The 19662-nt window shown below is 53.9% G+C and overlaps 1 protein-coding gene across 2 annotated transcripts; it reads left to right on the forward strand.

Moving 5' to 3' along the window:
- Positions 1 to 2060: 2060 nt before the first annotated feature.
- LOC309451261 (carbonic anhydrase 9-like) lies at positions 2061 to 19522 on the forward strand (the record flags this gene model as incomplete). Of its 2 annotated transcripts, XM_082074848.1 has the most annotated exons (12): positions 2061 to 2187; positions 9418 to 9447; positions 10687 to 10857; positions 13250 to 13392; positions 15134 to 15226; positions 15483 to 15549; positions 15900 to 16057; positions 16200 to 16341; positions 18394 to 18417; positions 18595 to 18615; positions 18743 to 18836; positions 18967 to 19522. In XM_082074848.1, the coding sequence occupies 12 exons, from the start codon at positions 2061 to 2063 to the stop codon at positions 19028 to 19030; spliced, it is 1134 nt and encodes a 377-aa protein (XP_081930974.1). In that variant the 3' UTR covers positions 19031 to 19522. The 2 variants fall into 2 exon arrangements, with proteins under 2 accessions (XP_081930974.1, XP_081930975.1); XM_082074849.1 differs by lacking the exons at positions 18743 to 18836; positions 18967 to 19522 and having other exon boundaries at positions 18311 to 18417.
- Between the last annotated feature and the right edge of the window lie 140 nt (positions 19523 to 19662).

Consider the following 19662-nt stretch of genomic DNA (forward strand, 5'->3'; position numbering starts at 1 on the left):
TGGATGTGGATGTATTCACATGCGCTACACCAACCACATTCATAAAAGGAAGGTGCTGGGATGGCCAGTGATTTGGGCTGGGAAACAGCTGGGCAAACTGGTTTAGCAGAGGTGTGGAACCCATGGGGCACAGCACAGAGCTGGGACTGTGGAAGTGCTGCAGAGTTAACAGTCCATTAACCTGTCTGGTATCTTCTTTCGTGTGCAAAAATTGCAGGTTTGGGGAAAGGAGTTCCCCCATTCCCTTCTGCAATGCATGCAAAAATATTTTGCTGATTGGACTTAAACTTCCTAATGACGATTTCAGTTGACTGCCATAAATGCTGTGTCCCGAGAGAGTAAGTGTTCATTCCCTGCTCCATGATCCTGTACAAGCTGGGATGCTGTGGGCACAGACTACACTTCACCAGGCTGGGCAGCAGTGCCTGCTTTGCTCCCTCCTTGCACAGAAACCACCCCCCACCCCCAAAGAGCCCTGGGGCCCCGTCCTTGCTGTTTCTGATTCTGACAATTTTGTCATGGGAGAAACAAAACCGTGGGCAAGGAGAAACAAAACCTTGATAGGAGATTTCACTCAAGGTTTATACAACAGCAGGACAAGATTTTGTTGTTTTGTTCCTTGTTTCTTTCTTGATAACCCTTGATGTTTACTTCATTTTTTTCTTGGCAAGAAGTGAGCTGACATCACCACAGCTCTCTGATCTCTTCTGCGAATTGCATTAGCTAATTTAAGTCCAACCTTGTGACGTGCATCCTTGTTTGCACCACCTGTGCATTGCTTTGCATCTACCAACATGAACCCAATCTGCTGTTGATGTGCTCAGTCACTCAGCATCAATATTGCCCCCTTGAACTCGTCAAGGCAGCCTCAGTCCTTTACTGCCCTAAATTAGTGTCACGGCTAATTCTGTCCCGCCACTGCTTATGTGCTTTTCCAGGCCATTTATAAAGATGCCAAAAAGCATAAGCACTGAAAATCACAAGCCCCAGTACAGCTTTGGGGAAGGCATCTCTGGTACCTCCCACTTCCTTGAAAACTGACCTGCCATCGTACCTTCCATTGCTTGTCTGCTTAACCATGGAGACCGGCATCTTCTAGCACAAGATGGACTAAGGAGATTTGGTGCAGGACTTTGTTCAAAGCTTTTTGGGATCCAGTTATTCTATATACATAAACTGAGCTGCACCCACACGCTTTCTAACACCTCTGAGAAACAGCAGAAAAGCAAGACTTCTGCCCAGAGTAGAGGTGTGTCATCCTCTAGCCTCAGCAGGAAGAAATGCTTTTCTTAACTGTACATCACTAAGAAGAGGGGACACTCACCACAGAGGGTCCTTCACCCATTGCTGAGGAAAGGAGACACCAACAGCTGAGAGGTCCCTCACCCAACACTGAGGAGTAGCGGTGACATCCTCCTCTGAGGGATCCTTCCCCCATTTCTGAAGAGAGGGGACATCCCATCACTGAGTTGGGGTGGACACCCACTGCTGAGGGGTCCCTCACCCAACACTGAGAAGACAGGACACCCACCAGTGAGGGATCCTTCACCCATTACTGAGGAGAGGGGACAGCCATTGCTGAGGGGTCCCTCATCCAACACTGAGGGGACACTCAAGGTCCCTCACCCACTACTGAGAAGAGGGGACACTCATGGTTGAGAGTCCCTCACGCACCACTGAGGAGAGCAAACACCCACCACTAAGGGGTCCCTCACCCATCGCTGAGGAGAGAGAACACCCATCGCTGAAAGGCCCGAGGAGCCAACGGGGTCCCCTGTATCCCACACAGGGACCTCACGCATGAGCCAGCGGGAGGCTGGCATAGGGTACGGGCAGCTCCCGAGGTTGTGGCGGGTTCGAGTCCCGCGTCGGACGGCTCACCTGGCCGGGCCGCGCCGGGCTGTGCGGCGGCAGACTTTGCCTCCCGCCTCTATAAAAGGTAACGGCGGCGTGAGTCAGAGCCACCGCCTTCTCCCCGCCCGCTCTCACGTACGCGCGCCGGGCGGGCAGGCAGGCACGGAGCCGCTGCCGGCCGTCCCGCACCAGCGCACTTGCCGAAGATGAGCCGCGCCGTGCTGCGGGTCTCCCTCCTGCTCCTGGCCGCCCTGGGCCGCGCCGGCGCCGGTAGCGAGCAGGACCAGGACCAGGAGCACGGCGACGAGGACTCCCCGCACCCCCGGCAGAAAGGTGAGCAGGGGGTCCGCCGTGCGTGGAACGTCCCCGATGCATGGGGCACCCAGCTGCTGGGTTTGGCGTGCCTTGTGCACGGGGCACTCTGATGCACGGTACAACCAGGTGCTGGGTTTGGGGTCCCTGGTGCCTTGGCACCCCGATGCAGGATGTACCCCAACTCTGAGTTTGGGGTCCCTGTTAGCACAGGGATCCTCGCTTAACTGTTTTGGGATCCTGGATGCATGGGGCACTCTGATGCATGGGTTGCTGAATTTGGGATGCCTAATGTTTTGGGGAGTCCCCAGTGCTGGGGAGCTCTCTCTTTTCTTGGCTTGGGGGGCTACTGTGTCTCCTGCTGCACCTCTGTTAGGGGCCCAGGTTTTCCCAAGTGTGGGGTGCCCCTGTGGGGCTGTGCTGCTCCCAGCATCGCCAAGCTGCAGGCGCTGCCCCCGCCCCCTCTCCCCAGCACTTCCCTGCCTTTGTCCTTGCTCCCGCCAACTCCTGTGCAGCCCGACCCCTGCCCACGGGCTGGGGGCCCCTGCTTTGTGTGCAGCCCTTTTCCCCCCACTAAGTCACTTTTGAGGGGCTCACGGCTGCTGGTGTTGGGGTAGGCAGGACTGTGCAGCAAGCAGTGCCTTACTAGGACCCCACGGAGGGTCCAGCCATGGACCCCAGCGTGGCAGGACGGCGGCCCGTCCCCTTTGTCCTGCAGCGTGGTCTCTCCACAGCAGGGTCCGCTGTGCTTGGCCCTGCATCCACGTTGTCCCTTTGCAGTCTGGCAAGGATGGGGTCCAGCCCTGCTGTGGGCATCTCCCCATGACTGACGATGAGAAACAGGGGACACGCCTGAACTCAGGGCTGGGTGGTATTGTGTGCCCCCCATCCCAAGAACTGTCTTACTGGTAGTGAGTGGGCTTTCAGATTTTTGGCTCACTGTTTCGGGGGAAAAGTCCTGGGTCTTTGCTCTTGGTGACTTTTCTGACAGGGGACTGTGACGCAGCCAGTGCTCAGCAGGGATTTTAGGGGCAGTGCCATGCATTTTCTCACGTGTGGCTGAGTGCTGCACTGGGATGTTCATGCCCCTGGCTACACTCTTCTGTCCGAGCTTTTCCCACAGATTTGTTTCTTGGGCTCAGCTTAACAGTGTGTCCTTGGTTTTGCCTCTGGTAAGAAGTTGTCCTGACCTGTGCCAGGACAGCTGCCCTGTGGTATGGACCAGCAATTGTTTGGTGCCAGGAGCTGCTTTTGTTATTGCAATGAATCACATTTTTTACCAGAGCTGCTCTTGCTGGGCTGAGCACTGGACAGAGATGAGGACACACATGGTCCTTGCCACAGAGATGAAGTAACCCAGGCCACAGGGTGGGATGGTGTCAGGCATTCAGAGTACTGGTATGGTGTGCTGGCAGCAAGCGGCTGGGCACAGCTTGGGGTTTGGGATGAGTGGGTGGGGAGATTTGGATGGAGATGGGAAAAGGAGGTGAGAGGTGGCATGGAGGCAGGTAGAGAGCAGCCAGCCTGACCCATGCTGCATGAGGGTTGGAGGCTGAAGATGTAGCTGGAGTCCCATAAGGGAGCAGGTTTCAGCTGGGACTCAACAAGCCTCTTGCCAGGTGCTGGATGCTGCGTGTCTCAGCACCACTGCCGGGCAATGTGCTGGCTCCCTTTTCATCAAGACTTGTGCCTGATGTAGGGCTGGTGGTCCCCCAGGCCTGAGGAATTGGCACAAGCTGGAGCATTGTCACTGAGGCTTTATTACGGGGTTGTTCTCTGAGAAGCCTCTGGTTTGCACAGAGAGCAGAGTGCTGTATTATGGGTGTCTTTGGGAAACAGTAACTCCCCTGCCCACCGCAGCCTGTTTTGTCTCTCCTTCTTATTCAGACATGTCCTGCTCTCTAAGTCCTCTTCTTGTTCCTTCTCCAATGCCCCTTCCATCCATCTGAGCCCATTTTTTTTTCTTAATACCCCTTATTCATCTCATTTCCCAGCTCCAAGCACTGATCTGTCCCCTGGGATTTCCCCATTTCTACCCCTTCTGCTGTGATGCCCTTTCTCTGCAGCACTCTGCGATTATTTCCTCTTTACCCTGGCACTTGCCAGAGCAGTTGGGTTCAGAGGGAGCCGGAATGTGCCCTGGAGTAAAGCCTGCCCTATGCCTTCCTCCACCCAAACCCTTGCCCCTCTCAGGGGGGAGCTGGCCCGAGCAGTCCTCCCCCAGGAGCACAAAGAACAATCCCTGTGGTGACCTGTGCTACCAGTTACAGATTAAAGGCTGATCCCAAAGGCTTGCAGTGGGTCAGATTTTATAAACACAAAGGGGCTTTAATGCAGCTGGGCTGGGGGGGAAACAGTGCCCGCATAGGCAGGGCACGGGGTGGTGTCCTGGGCTGAAAAGACATGGGTGCTGCACAGGATTTGTGTCTGGATGGAGAAACCAGGTCTGTGCTGGCAGAGGTAGGGCTAGAATGGCAGTCCTCCTGTAGAGAGGTTCCTCATGGGGCTTGGCAGAACCATTCTGGGGTCGTGTGCCCCACTTCCCAGACCCCCATGACTGACGATGAGAAACAGGGGACACGCCTGAACTCAGGGCTGGGTGGTATTGTGTGCCCCCCATCCCAAGAACTGTCTTACTGGTAGTGAGTGGGCTTTCAGATTTTTGGCTCACTGTTTCGGGGGAAAAGTCCTGGGTCTTTGCTCTTGGTGACTTTTCTGACAGGGGACTGTGACGCAGCCAGTGCTCAGCAGGGATTTTAGGGGCAGTGCCATGCATTTTCTCACGTGTGGCTGAGTGCTGCACTGGGATGTTCATGCCCCTGGCTACACTCTTCTGTCCGAGCTTTTCCCACAGATTAAGACCCGGCTTCCCCCCTTCCCTGGGCCATGAGCTCCACTGGTTCCCCCACAGCCTGGGACTGATCTGCAGGCAGGAGCTTCTCCCTCAAGGCCACAGTGAGGTGGTCCTGCCCTGGCATGCCCTGAAATTGCGCCACGTCCCAGAGGGCTTTGACCCAGGCGTGGCCCAGGGCTGGGTCCCAGTGGGGAAAGAAGGGTCTGGCATCGTGTGCCCAGCTGGTAAGAGAGCAGGATGTGCAGGCTAGAAGCAAGCCCCCTGCCCTGCCTGCCTCACACAAGCCATTGAACCCATTGCTGGAGTTCAAGGCAAGCAGGCAGCACTGATGGCCATGTTGCTGCCAGGCAGCAGCCATGCTGTGAATGGCACACGTGTTGTTGGGTGCTTTGCAGCAGCTTCAGGCTGTAAGCCTCTAAAATGTGAAAAGCTAAGGATGGAGGGGGCAGACATACAGGGCCCTCTCTGGTCTCTCTCATTGCTTGGCTTTGCTGAGCGGTGCCTCTTCCTCTGTGCAAATGATCCTAAGTCCCTCGGGTTCACGGTCCATCCTGATGTGCCTGTGGTGAGGTCTCCTAGGAGCAGCCTCCTGCAATGGTGCTTTTCCGATGTGGGATTAGCAGCGGCCCATGGCTGTGCTGCCAAAAGCTGCTCCTACCCTTCCTCGCGGGCTGCGGGACATGCCGAGCAGCACGCTGCTAATGGCAGCGTCTGCCTGAACTCGGCAGGAAAGTGTTGTTGGATGGTGTTGGATGTCAAGGAGGGAAGGGAGCGGGAGCTTGCAGCAGCGGCAATAACCCAAAATGGGAGGGCCAAGAGGGAGTGAGCAACTGGGAGAAAGCACAAAGGAGGGAGCAAGTGAAAGGGGGAAACTGCTGGATCGCAGTCTGCTGGGGGAACGGCGGTGGTGCTTAGTGCTCAGCTGGACCGGAGGGGCTCTGTAGGGCTGAGCAGAGAGGCTTCCATGCCTGTAAGGACAGGCAGCTCCTGTTGGTACCCTACTGTGTTTCCCTTCAGGGACTCCAGCACGGAGTTGTCTTCTTGCATGTTATCTCCCTGTGTGCTCATTGCAGCAGCAAGGTTGTTTCCCCCCACATTCTTTTGGGGTGCTTTGCAGTGCCTGCTGGGGCTGTGGGTGCTCAGAGTTAGGGCAGGGCATAAAAAGAACTGCAGCACCCACTGCTGAGGTGCAGCCACGTCTGTTGTGGTGAGTGGCAGCGGTTCAGCAGAAAGGAGACCTGGCACCATGCAGCTTTTGGAAGAAGACATGCTCTGGCGAGGAGCATGGGAGGTGAGCTGAAATTATGCAAATCAACATTTGGGCAGGGCAGTGGGTTAATGTTCATGGCAAAGGGCTGCGAGATTGCAAATGCCCCCGTGTGGAAGGGACCGGAGTACTGCAGGGCTCCTCTGAGCCACTCTGAGGCCAGGGCAGATGCCGAGACCCAGATCCAGTGCCTGGGCTGGGCTCACCTTGGTGCTCGTTTGCAGCTCATGGTGAGCTTGCAGCCCATCCCTGCACAGCTGGGCTTGTGAGATGCCTCCCCGAGTGGGTGGCCCGGCTGTGCCGTGGCTGCGCCCAGATCCATGGGATAGGGAAATACAGTCAGGCAGTTTCAGTATGTGGATAAGCGCTTGTGTGTCCTCTTGGCTCAGATACCAAAAGACACCCAGGGAATGTGTTGGGATGGATCTGACTGATTCTTGGATGTGGCTGATGCCTTCAGGGTGTTCAAAGCTGCTGAACTGATCTGGCAGAAGGCTGCAAGGAGGGTCCAAAGCTGTGGGAACAGACAGGTGTGTGGGGCACATGGGAGTCCGGGGTGAGTGGCACGGTAATGACACAGCAGGGCAAGTGCCAGCATGGTGCTATTTCTCAATCTACAATAGGATGTTTGGGTTGCTTTCTGTCGAGGCAGAGTCCCTGGAGGTGAGCAGAAAGCAGGGTGCCAGCGCAGGCCATGCTGGTTGAGGCATGCGAAGCGAACTGAAGCACCACGTGCCAACCTTGGGCTGCTATCCCTTAGCTGTGGCGGGACTGCCCCAATGCGAGTACCCCTCGCAGGGCATCCCCATGCAGATAGGTACCCTCGCACTGCAGGAGGGAAATCCTACCTTGGAAGCAGCAAACATGGTTCTCTCATGCAAGCCATGACCACCTCATGCAGATGGTAGAGTCAGGTGGGACAGGAAAATAGAGACGGGGTGGGGGAAGATATATGGTGTTTCCAGAGAAGGGTGGGTGTACTGTTGATTTTGGTGCATAGTCAGTGTCCAGGGAGCAGGTAACCTTTGTGTCAGCAAGGCTGGCAGGATGAATCTCAGCTTGCTGCAGCAGAGCTGGGTGCATCCCAGGGTAGTGGCATGAAGGCAGGCATGGAGAGGGCACTGCAGCCTGTCCTGGGGCACAAATTTTTTGGCTTGCCTAACTCTCTGCTTCTTCATATGCCTTCAGGAGTACCCCATGCCTAGGCAAGTGACTCCTGAGCATCAGAATCACTGCAGAGATGAGTCACTGGTGATGCTGGAGGGAGCCTTGTGGGCTGTCCCTGTCTCTGTGACTCTCGGTGCCCCTAAGCACCCTCCAGCCCTTCCCAGTCCAGTTTTGCCGTGACCATCCACTCACCAGGGCAGCAGCTGCACCAAAGGTCCCCAGCAGCACCCATGCTTGGATCCTCACTGAGAAGAGGGCAGGATCCTGCTGGGCTTAGGGCCTTGCATAGGACATCTGGGCCTGGGAAATCGTGCCTTTTCCTTTCTCACCCCTGAGCTGGAATCTGCTCCTATTAATAGCAAGTGTCTGCCGATAGCTGTTAGCAGCAGGGATGGAGACCAGAGCAGTGCCTGCTGAGCCCCTCCTGTGTCCCAGTCAGCCTGGCAGGTGTTTCCCCATGCCAGGGGACAGAGATGGTCTCAGGGATGGACTACACCTGCTAAATGCTCCTCCATGTCCTTGCACCTGGGGGAGCTAATGGAAGTGAGCACAGATGCTGCTCCTCGCTGCTGGGTGCATGCAGCACTGTCAACCCAAGCCTGCTGCACCCCATCACCCTCTGCTCCTGCCCTTGTGGGCTGGGATGTGTCAACAGCCTGTCTGCACTGACAAGCACACTGGAAAGGACAAGTCAGAGGAAGAACCCACTAATTACCTGTTGTACCAGTCAGGGCAGGAGAATAATCCTTGTGGGCCATGCTTCTCTGCTTGGGGCAAATCCAGGCCCTGCATCCCTTTGCCTGGAGCTGGCTGCATGCAGAAGAGCTGGTGATAGACAAGGTGTTTGGTTGGGGGCATCTGAGAACAGGCTCTGGATCAGCTCTAAATCCAGCTCCAGTGGTGTGCCAGGAGCATGGGCTTTGCTGGCAGCTCTGGAGGAAAGCGATGGTGTGCGGGCTGGTGTGTGGAGCACTGCCTTACCCTCAGGACCTGCCCCAGGAGGGCGTTGCTCCCTCTAGGTCTGCAGACTGAGGACCCAGCCATGGGAGGCTCAGGGCATGCCAAGGTGTCCCACACCATGGTGCACCCTGCCCTGTCATGGGGACATGTGTGCCCCATGGGTGACATGGCTCATGCAGAGGTCCTCGCATGGGCTCTACCATCCTCTCTCCCGCTTTTCCTAGGGAAAGGGTTTGTGTGTGGTAGGACTCTTATGCAGCTCTGCATGGGAATTTGGGTGGTCAGGTGAGCTGGGGCAGGGGGCTGCCAGCATGGGAGTAGGGGTGTGTGTTTGATGTGGCACATTTTTCTGTGGCAGTCTGCTCCCATGGTAGGGGCACTTGCTGCTGAGGAAGATGAGGTTATGGAGCTCATTTGCTTCTTCTGCTGTGAGTGCTGGGACTGCTTTCCCTGCTGGGAGGATGGCATTTGTGCAGTGCAGCTTGCTGGCCAAAATCTTCGTGGTGCGAAAGCTGCTCTTCCCCACATCCCCTCCAGCATTTTGGCATTGCAGGAGTGCCATCAGGACAGCTGCTTCCCTGGCTGCTCTTGCTTTCAGGGAAGCTGCAGACCTGGCTCCTTAAGTACTTTGTCTTGGGACTGAGAAAGGTTTTGGCTATGCCAGAGTAACTGCAAGAGCACTGGTACAGCTGATCAGTGACGGAAGCCAATATCTCTGATTTTTCCATTATAAAGATGATGATGTAATGTCAAGCTCTGGGGTTTTCTGTCTGGACGATGTGTGCAGGAGACCTGGCCCTGCTCAGAGGGGGCAGTGCCATCTGAGAACATCCCCTTCACCAGGGCAGGGGGAGGAGTGGGAAAGCAAAGGCAGGGAGAAAGACTGAAGGCATTGGGGAGCCCAGAGACCTGCTGCTGAAGCTGTGAGCGCTGCCTGGCAGAGGTGTGTTTGCTGACAACCTTTCCCTTCCATTCACGTAGGTTTTTTTTCTCTTTTTTCAAGGTCCTGGCCACAGTCACTGGAGCTATGAAGGTAAATACCCTGCACTTACTCCTGCTTTTTTCCTACCACCCAGCAGAGCCTGGACTGGAGCCAGCAGTGGTTAATGATTATAGGGCTCCTGTGCGCACTCCTCAGCTCACCCTTCCCTCCTGCCTGACCCTGATGCTCCAGCAGTGCCCAGACCTGGGCATGGATGGGCTGAATAGCTGGGAGTGGTTCTGATTTGAGTAGGAAACAGCAGCTCTGCTGAGGGTTCCCCCAACCCGTGGGTGTGGGGGGATGCCCTGGGGGCAGGGCTCCTCCCTGAGATGGAGCTCCCCTTATCCTGTGGCAAGCAAGGGAAACAGGCTGGTCTCTCCAGGCTCAACTTGCAGCCCATCTGGAACTTTGACCTGCCCAGGGATTAGCTTGTGTTCTCATCCCTGTGCTCTGTCACCTTCCCTCCCCATCCTGCCTTGCCCTGCCCTCCCATCATGGCCTGGGGGGCTTCTCCATAGCACCCATGAAGTTGCTGCAGTGCTAGCACCAACATATCCCTTCCTGCTGCTGTGGCAGGCCAAGCCCCAGCACCACCACTCTGTTCAGGACCAGGGGCTGTTTTGGACCTGCTAATGCCCAGGTCCATCTTTACAGGGGTCCTGTGAGGGGCTGAGCTGGGGACAAACCTTGGTTTGCACGGAAGCAGTGCAAGGGGAGGTTTCTGGGGCATCAGCCATGCTTATCCCAGCAATGGCCTTGGGGAGAGGTGGCAGTGTAAGCTGCAACCCCAACCATGTGAGGTGGCCCATTGCAGGGCTGTACCGGTGCAGTTTAACAGTCGGGAACCCGTCAGACCTGTGGCTGTGGTCTCATGTGATCCCAGCAGCACCGTTGTACCTCACTTGAGCAGCATGGGCAAAGTGGTGGGTCGATACCTGCCAGAGGCCAGGCTGTGCAAGGCAGCAAGCGTTTGATGAGCTGCAGAGCAGCAGCTTCTTGGCTTGCCAAGTCCACTTGTAAATGATCTTCTCGCACTCTTCCCAAACACCCCAAAAATAGACTTTCCTGGCAGCTCACCATGCTCCAAGACCTTTCCTGATACAGCCGCATGTGGTCACATGGTGGCACAGAGCTGCTCCCAAGCTAACATGATGGAAACTAACCCTGCATGCATGGTTTATTCCCTGGCCAGTGTCCATCCCCTTCCCCATCATCCACCAAACCTCCTTTCTGGAGGGGTCCTAGCCCAGGTGGTCTCACTGGCACTCCGTCCCTTCCTCCTCATACCAGACAAAGATCACTGGGGCATGGACTATGTGAACTGTGATGGTACTGCACAGTCACCCATCAACATTGACACGTCCAAGACCATCTTCAGCCCCCAGCTGCGGCCAATCCAGCTCTCTGGCTACAGCCTGCCCGCCAACGAGAAGCTCAGGCTGAGGAACAATGGGCACACAGGTGGGTGCAAAGGCACAGGCAGAGCCCAATCTGCCTCTCCCAGCAGGACTGGTCTCTGATGCCCTTCCCCTGGGCTCTGGAAAGGGGATTCTCCTGCAGGTTGCAGTTGTGTTGCCTTCAAGGCCAAAAGGGAAGCATTGAGCTGTTGAGCCTCTACAGGTTTCTGTGGCTGGAGGGGAGAAACCAGGAGATGGAGAACTCCCTACACACTTACTGCCTTTGGTAGCTGGCTCCAGGAATTTATTATAATCCATGTGTCCCTGACATTTCTGATGCAGGTTTGCAGCCACTGTTTTCTTTCCTGCATTTCACTTTCAAAGGACTAGTCAGTCTCTTTAAGGTACCTACCTTTCAAGTCTTTCAGGACAAAGCAGTGGTCAGCTTCTTTAAGTCTGTGTTTTGGGACGCTACCAGATGTTTCCCAGAAAATAAGACCTACCCCAAAAATAAGCCATAGCATGATCTTTCAGGATTTTTGAGGATGCTCAAAATACAATCCCTACTCAAAAAATAAGCGTTAGTTACAGTTCATTTTTTAAAAAGTCAATTTAAATAGTGTTCATGCAGCTAATGTGTAAAAAAAGTAATACGTTTTGGAGCAAAAATTAATCTAAGACCCTGTCTTATTTTTGGGGAAACAGGGTATCTCAATAACTTAAGAAAATTCTATAGGTCTTTTGTTTCCCTTCTCCAATTTTATAATATTTTTAGAAAGTCTGGACACAACTTACTATTTTAATATTAGCCTCACCATGCCAGATATGGAGGAAAAACCTGTTTTCTTCCTGGTCAACACCCCACAGCTGGGGATGGTGAGTCCTGGTTGTTACCAGCTTTTTCTGGGAGCAAGCCAAGTGTTTTGTGCATGCTGGTGTCTGCCAGTCCCTGAGTTAAGAAAAGGTGGCGTAGAAAGGGACTTTAAAACTTGTTGACGGTGTGATAAGGCACCTCTTTGCCCTGGTAGCTAATGAGATGGAGCTGACCTATGTATACAGCAAACTCAACAGGTCAGACTTGCCGTGCATGGTCAGAACAGCCGCGCAGTGCATGTACAGAGCTTTATATTATGGCCTCCTGCCCTAGCATGCCTGTAGAGTTAAACTAGTTGAGCTCAGTAGTTGCTATTTTGGACACCCTGGCATCTGGTGTTGCTTGGTGTTCGGAAAAGCAGTCAGAGCATTTTCATTTGGGGGGGTGGTAGGTTCTCACATGCATATAAGATGACTCTTTTTTTTTTTGTTCTGGCAACTACAGGTCTGCTTTATGAAAAGCCATAAATAAATAAAAAGTTGCAAGTCCAGTAAGATATTTGTATGGTTACTCCCTTTTGTAGTATAAAGTGTATACACTGTAAAAGCATTTGCAAGGTCCTGAAAATTACTCAGGTAGCTAGCAGAAGATATAGATATCAAGATATACAAAATAAATGTAAAAGCAGATAAATTCACAGGGAGGGAGCGGTCTCCCACTTCCCATGTTTGAGTTTTGTATCTCTGAACCCAGTGTCAGGGAACACGGGAGAGGACAAATGACTCATTACAGCCCTGTTACGTGGTTAATCCTCAGTATGTACACTAGCTCCCTGATGTGGCGAAGGGACACTTCACCTACAGAGAAGGAGGAAGGAAAAGAGGTGATTTTAAAAATTAAGAAAAGGTACTTAAAAGGCTAGGACAGCATTTCTCAGGGCCCAGGGTTGCTGCTGATATTTTTGCCATGTGTCTAGGTAACTCAGCTCTTAGATTTGCCACGCTGCTGCATGAGTCCAAGCTAGATAGCTAAACTACATTAAAGTAGAAGGAAAAGCCAAGTATAGGTTAACTGTGCCCAAAGAGGCAAAATTTTAGCTCTAAGTGCTTTCAAAAGGTTTAATGCTTCCATGCCACCAGCTCCAGTGCTGTCAGACACTCACAGGCTGCTTTACTTGAAAGGTCCCAGCTCACCAAGTGCTGCAGCTCATTCCGTCCAGCTGCCCTGCTCTTGTAGGTATTCACCACTCTGCCAATCTTTCTCCATGAACTTTGTCCACAGCCTCTTTATATTACTCTCACTTACTGAAGAAATTGTTGGATAACATTTAGCTCAGAGCTGGCCCCTGGGAGCCTCTGCAGATGGGGTCTTCATTTTTCAGCCTTTTCATAGCAGCTATTTTTGAAGCTGACTTATCTGCTGGATGTCCTGTTACCTGAAATTGAAGTTGAACCCTGCTGCGTTGGCATAGCTCTGGGCATCGACCCACCCATAGTGCCACTAAAGATGGAAAGCAAGTTTGTAGTGGCCCATTTCCACAAGCCTGGGGTGACTCATTCCCCTGAGACACCTCCTCTGTGTACATGTGTGATGGACTGGGCTTTGTGTTCTACTGACTGGCCTCTTCCTTCTGCCCCTGCAGTTCTCCTGGAGCTGCCTGAGTCCCTGGCCATCACCGGGGGCTATGCCCAGCAGTATCGAGCCGTGCAGCTGCACCTGCACTGGGGGTCCCTATCAGGACCTGGCTCGGAGCACACGGTCAACGGGCACCGCTTTGCTGCAGAGGTAAGGAGACCCTCGTGATGATGGATGCATCCTCTCTTCTCCCAGTGCTGGGCAGGGAAGGTGCTAGAGTGCTGTCTTGCTCCTAACTCCTGGCCTTGGTTGTCACTGGATGAATGCTGGCCATGATCCCCATTCCCCAAGCAGCTCTGCAGCAGCAGAGTTCACTGTAGGAGCCTATGCTTCAGTGCTGAGCACCTAAAACAAGAGCCAGGCTCATGCCACAGCCTGCAGTGCAGAGGTGAGGAGGAGACCACCCTCCAGGATGCTCTGTCCATAGGTGGATCTTATTTATGCTTGTAAATATCTCAAGGGTGGGTGTCAATAGAATGGGAGCAGGCTCTTTTCAGTGGTGCCCAATGACAGGATGAGGGGCAGTGGACACAAACTGAAACACAGGAGGTTCCATCTGAACACGAGGAGAAAATTCTTTACTCTGAGGGTGCCAGAGCACTGGAACAGGCTGCCCAGAGAGGTTGTGGAGTCTCCTTCTCTGGAGACATTCAGAACCTGCCTGGACACATTCCTGTGTGATCTGCTCTGGTGAACCTGACCGAGATGATCTCCAGAGGTCCCTTCCAGCCCCAACTATTCTGTGGACTGGGGCTGGGCAGGTGCAAGTGGTGCAGCCTGTCCTCACGTTGCAGGCCAGTCCTGGGCTGATGAAGCAGGATTCATGGCAGTGTCTGGGTTGAGGGAGCCAGCTCTCTGGGTGGCTGTGAGCAGCCTGCTTTGGGAGCTGCAGGGACTGTTTACTCTGTACACACCGTCCTCTGGCTCTGCCAGCTCCCATCTGGTTTTATCTCTCGTTCTCTAGCTGCTGTCCTCAAAGCGAGCCCAGCTCTGCAGTGCAAACCCCTGGTATCTGGGGCAAAGTAGTGGTGTGCTGAGCCTGACCAGGGAAGTTCCTGTGGGCACACCTTCATGCTTCCTACTATGCTTTCTCAGTCCCATCAGCATGGAACACATGTACATGCTGAACATGAGCCAGAAGTGTGCCCAGGTGGCCAAAAAGGTCAAGAGCATCCTGGCTTGTATCAGGAATAGTGTGGCCAGAAGGACCAGGGCAGTGATTGTTCCTCTGTACTCAGCACTGGTGACGCTGCACCCCGAATCCTGTGTTCAGTGCTGGGTCCCTCACTACAAGAAAGACATTGAGGTGCTGGAGAGAGTTCAGAGAAGGGCAATGAAGCTGGTGAAGGGTCTGGAGCACAAGTCTGATGAGGAGCGGCTGAGGGAACTGGGGCTGTTTAGCCTGGAGAAAAGGAGGCTGAGGGGAGACCTTCTTGCTGTCTACAAATACGTGAAAGGGGGTTGTAGTATGAAGGGTGTTTGTCTCTTCTCCCAGTAACAAATGACAGGATGAGAGGAAATTGTCTCAAGTTATACCAAGGGAGGTTCAGATTGGATATTAGGTAAAAAGTGTCTTCACAGAAAGGGTTGTCAGGCATTAGAACAGGCTGTCTATAGTGGTGCTTGAGTAATCATCCCTGGAGGTGTTTAAAATACATATAGATGAGGTTCTTAGGGACATGCTTAGGTGCCAGTGTTAGCTTATGGTTGAACTCAATGATCTTGAGGGTCTCTTTCAGTCAAAATGATTCCATGATTCCCCTCCTTGGAGGGGTGCTCAGCACTGCTGCATGTCTCTTCTGGCCCTTGCTCCAGCAGGCTGGAGCCCTATGGGGGTGAGTACTTCCTGGAGGTGCCTTTCTTGCATCAAGGTTGCATATTTTCCTTCCAGATCCATGTTGTCCACTACAACACCAAGTATGCCAGCATTCAGGAGGCAATGAAGCAGCCAGATGGCCTGGCTGTACTGGGAGCCTTCCTGGAGGTAAGTTCCGTGGCTCAGCCCTGAGCAAAAAGGGGGCAGGGGGAGGGGTTTGGGGTGAGCAGAGCTGGGCAAAGTTTTTGGGGACAGGCAAAGGCACAAGTGCTCCTGGGGGGAAGGGGAGAGAGAAGGCAGGGCAGCCCCAAAGGGAGGAAGGTGCCACTGGGACAGGGTGCCCTCACAGGGAGTGATTCCTCTCTGCTGGTCAGTCTCTGTTCGGCCCTGTGCTCGTCATTACTGTGCAGTCTCTGTGTTGCAGGTTGGGCCAAGGGAGAACCCATACTATCAGGAAATACTTGAGCATCTGTACAAAATCCAAAGAGAAGGTAAGGTCCTCTCCCACCTAGTACTTGTCTCAGAGGTCACAGCCCAGCAGAGAAACCTGCTGCATGGCAGAAGGAGGCTGCAGCAGGCACTTGCCGTATGTGTGAGAGTAGGGGAGCATTGCATGGCTTGTACAGAAAAGAGCTCTCTAAGCTGCCTTCGGCTTGCACATGCTTTGCCCTTTCTCCAGCTCAAACCCACTGCTCTGTCTTCAGCTCATCAGCAGCAGCAGTGTGGACCCTGGCACATGCAGTGGCAGGCTGCCCATGATCTCCAAGGCAGTCCTGTCTATTGCCCTCCAAGGTGTTGCCCAGTCTCACACCTGTGGTGTTTTGTTTTTTTTTTCTGCCAGGCGAGGAAGTCTTGGTGCCTGGATTTAACATTGCAGGTCTGCTGCCTGCCAACCTGAAACTCTACTTCCACTACAATGGCTCTCTGACCACCCCTCCCTGCTACCAGTCGGTGAAGTGGACGGTCTTCAACCAGACCATGATGATCTCTCATGCCCAGGTCTGTCAAGGCAATGAGTTCTGTGTCCTGTCTTGCCCAGCCTCTCACTGCAAGCCTGCACCATCCGTGCTGGTTCCCTGGAGCTCATCTGGCTCCCAAACATGGGATGCACCCCACTCTGCTCACACCATTCTCCTTCCAGATGTCAATGCTGGTGACAAGCCTGAGACATGATGACAGCGAACCTCTGCAGAACAATTACCGGCTGGCCCAGGACCTCTATGGGCGACGAGTGCTGGCGAGTTTCCAGACCACCCTCCCTTCAACAAAGCACCTGCCTTCTGGTAAGGCACTTGTGAGGGCGTTCGGGCTGCACCCAGCTGTGGGGATGCAGGGATGGGACAAAGAGCAGGAGTCAAGGCTTCATGTCTCTTCTGGAAATGCAGCGATTGCATGGGTTAGCCCTGCCCAGCAACGCTGGTCTTGGGGTCCTGCTCTCCACCATTTCTGTACTTGCCTTGCCTTACATGTGGAATATTAGTTTCTAGGAACTATTTTATTCTTGGTCTTGCAGAGATAACAGTAGTGGGACTAGGGAATATATGTTCAAGGGCAAGCAGCCAGGTCGTAGCACCCCAAATAGCCTCTCCGTCCCCAAACATAATGGCTAAAATTGGTAGGAGCTGCAGTGAGCACCCCACTGACAAACCCCCTCCCCAAAGCTGTGCTCTGCCAGTGGGGCTGTGCTGCCATTGTGGCTGGGTGCATGGTCCCCTGCCCAGCACAACCCTACCTGCCCATCCTCAGTTTGTCCTTGAAAACCTTTCTTGCATTGGTGGCTTCCAGCGATGAGTAGAAATTCCTGTTAATTCTCAGGTGTGACTATCACTCTGCATCATGGAATTCTTGCCTGTTGCTGCTCTCTGAGATCACTGGGGTTTTTCTGTCCAACATCCTGTTCCTTTTCTATTTTGATGGCATGCCTTATACCTTGTGTCAAGGTGACTAACAGAGACAGCACATGGGCTTGGTCCCAGGCCCTTGGGCAATGCCTTGGTAACTACACACCACGGTGCAAGGCACTTCCCTTCACCATTCCCACCTGCAACCACTTTGTTAGCGGCTGCAAGCTTTTAATCACTGTGGTCTCCAACCTGGCTAGCACTTTCCCATGAGGCACCGCATCAAATGCTTTGCTGAACTCAGGAGAGATAAAATCTACCACATTTTCTTTGTCTAGAATATCACTTATCAAAGAAGGATATCGGGTTAGGCTGGCATGCTCTATCTTTGGTAAACCTGTTAGATACTTTATCATATTTTCCATTTACCTCTAAGCTTTTCTTTTACCACTTTCTTGCAGAAGCTGTTCCAAAGCCTCCAGTTGCCGAGGCTGGGGTGACGGGGGAGTTATCCAGCTCACCTTTTGATTTTTCTCTAGTTGCCATTTCTGTTCAACAGCCCCCACTCTAACAAGGCCATGAAGCCCTTGTTCCTGGAGAGCCAGGATCACGTCCCAGGACTCCCGGATGTGGTTACTGGTCCCCTGACTTGTGTGCCTGGGCTTGTTGGGGTTTTCTCCCCACCTTGACGCTGATAAGGGCGTATTTAGCCCTGGGGCAGCTGAGATGGAGTGTTGTGGGGTCACCTCTTGCTTTGTTTGCAGCTGCACCTCTTGTTCCCACGCTTGTTGATCTTTCCCGAGTCACCCCCAGTTGAGGAGGGCCATTCCTGACCCTGGCTGCTGGTTGAAGGCGGCAACTTCCCTGCAGCAGCCATGCAGCTGGATATGGTCTGCAGATAGTGCCACTCTGTGAGCAATAACTGAACCATGTACAGATGATAATGCAGCTGTTTAAAAGCAATGCTGTCACACCTGGTAAATATTTGCCTGGTACAGCCCCTTCCCAGCATATAGGGCCGCCAAGCCATCCCCATGCAAGGTGCCCTGCCAGCAATGGCCTCCCGAGGAGCTGCTCACCATCTCCCTGCAGGCAGCTGTCCCCACCATCACTGCCTCTGGGCTCACCCCATGCCCCTCTCTGGGGTCTACTGCAGGGTTTGGTGCAGTCGTGGGGTGCTGCAGTGCTTGGCACCTTGCCTGCCTGCTTCCCCAGTGGTGGCAGCAGTGCTGAGGGAGTTTCTGACTGGGCTGTGCTTTAGAGATCCTTTTATAAAATTATGTTTTTACCCCTTCCCTCGATGCTTATGGCAGGGTGTCAGGGCTGGTCTTCCTGCAGCAGGATGTTGTGAGCTGCTGGGGACCAAGCAGACAGGTCTCCCGTGCCTGCTGATGGGGACTCTTGTGGGCAGCCCTGCTGTGTCTTGAAGCCCTGTATGTTGGACACTTCCCAAGCACCTCGGGCAACCTCTTGACTGTGCTGTCTCTCTTCTAGGTAGTGTCGACTCTGCAGAAGCAGGTAGGTGAGGGGCTGGCCTGGGGGAGGGCAAGGTGGCTGGGTGGGTGTTCCTCCCTGGGAAGGAGGGTCCCAACAGCTGTGTGCTGAGCTGGGGGGCTGGTAGCCATAGGGGTCTGCAGTGCTGCCTTAGCATCCCTGCAGCCAGCTCTCATCCTCTCCTCTTTGTCTTTGTTGCAGGACACTCTTCATTTCACCCAGGTAAGCATGCTCAGACAAGGCTGCTGCCTTCATGTCCCCTCTGACTTTGGGCTATGGGCCTGCTCCAGCCTTGCCCAGTAGCCATGGGGACAATCTCCAGTATAACACGCCTGTGCTTGGCTTGCAGGGGATGTGCTGGCTGTACTCTTCGGGGTGCTCTTTGCTGCCACGGCTCTGGCCTTCCTGCTGTACATCTACAAGCACCGCAGCCAGAACGCACGGTGAGCGATGTGGGAGTAATACAGGTCTGGGGCTTAAGAATGAGAGTTAAGGGGTGTCTTTTGGGCAGTAAGATGGGTTAGTGGGTTCCCCTGCCTGCTCTAACACTCTGCCCTCTTCCTCCCTGACCAGGCTCGACTCGCCAACCAAATCCAAGGTCATCTACACAGCAGCTGCCACTGAGAACACTGCCTGAGCCCCATGCCTCTGTGGTGGTCCCAGCCTCAACAACTCAGCCTGTCACCCCCTCTCCCCTCACTCCCACCCTGAGCCGAGGGACAGCCAGCAGCTCCAGCATCCCCCGACTGCATGGGCTGCCCACATGGACTGTTTGCCTGGGGCAGCATCTGGCCTCAGCAGGTATTTTTGTTATAAAAAAAGGTTAAAAATGTATTTAAAAAAAAAAAAAATAAAGTTTTTTAAAAAAGTAAAAGCAAAAGCCTTCCATGGTGCCAGCCCTCTCTGCCATCCATGTACAAAGCTGTGGGGCAGGAAAGGGCAGCAGTGGAGCTGGACCCACAGTGGAGCAGGGTGCACAGGGACCCCTACCCAACTCATAGATAGAGCATTGGCCTCCATGTGTTGGGCAGAGCTCCAGAGCAAGCAGCACAGGGCTCCTCGCACAGCCCAGCCCTGCCCTCCATCACCATGGGACTTCTTCCTCCTCTTATTTGTGCAAAGTGTTGGAAAAACATAAGCCGTGGCTTGGCAGAGCTTGAGAAAGGCAGAACTAAAGGTGGCAAAGCCATTGCTGCCTCGCTGGATGCCCCCCACCCAGCACCCTTCCACTCTCCCACAGCTGGAGCAGTCCCAGACCCACAGCTGCCT

The sequence above is a fragment of the Streptopelia decaocto genome (assembly GCF_964273445.1).
Source record: "Streptopelia decaocto genome assembly, chromosome: Z".
NCBI lineage: Eukaryota > Metazoa > Chordata > Aves > Columbiformes > Columbidae > Streptopelia > Streptopelia decaocto.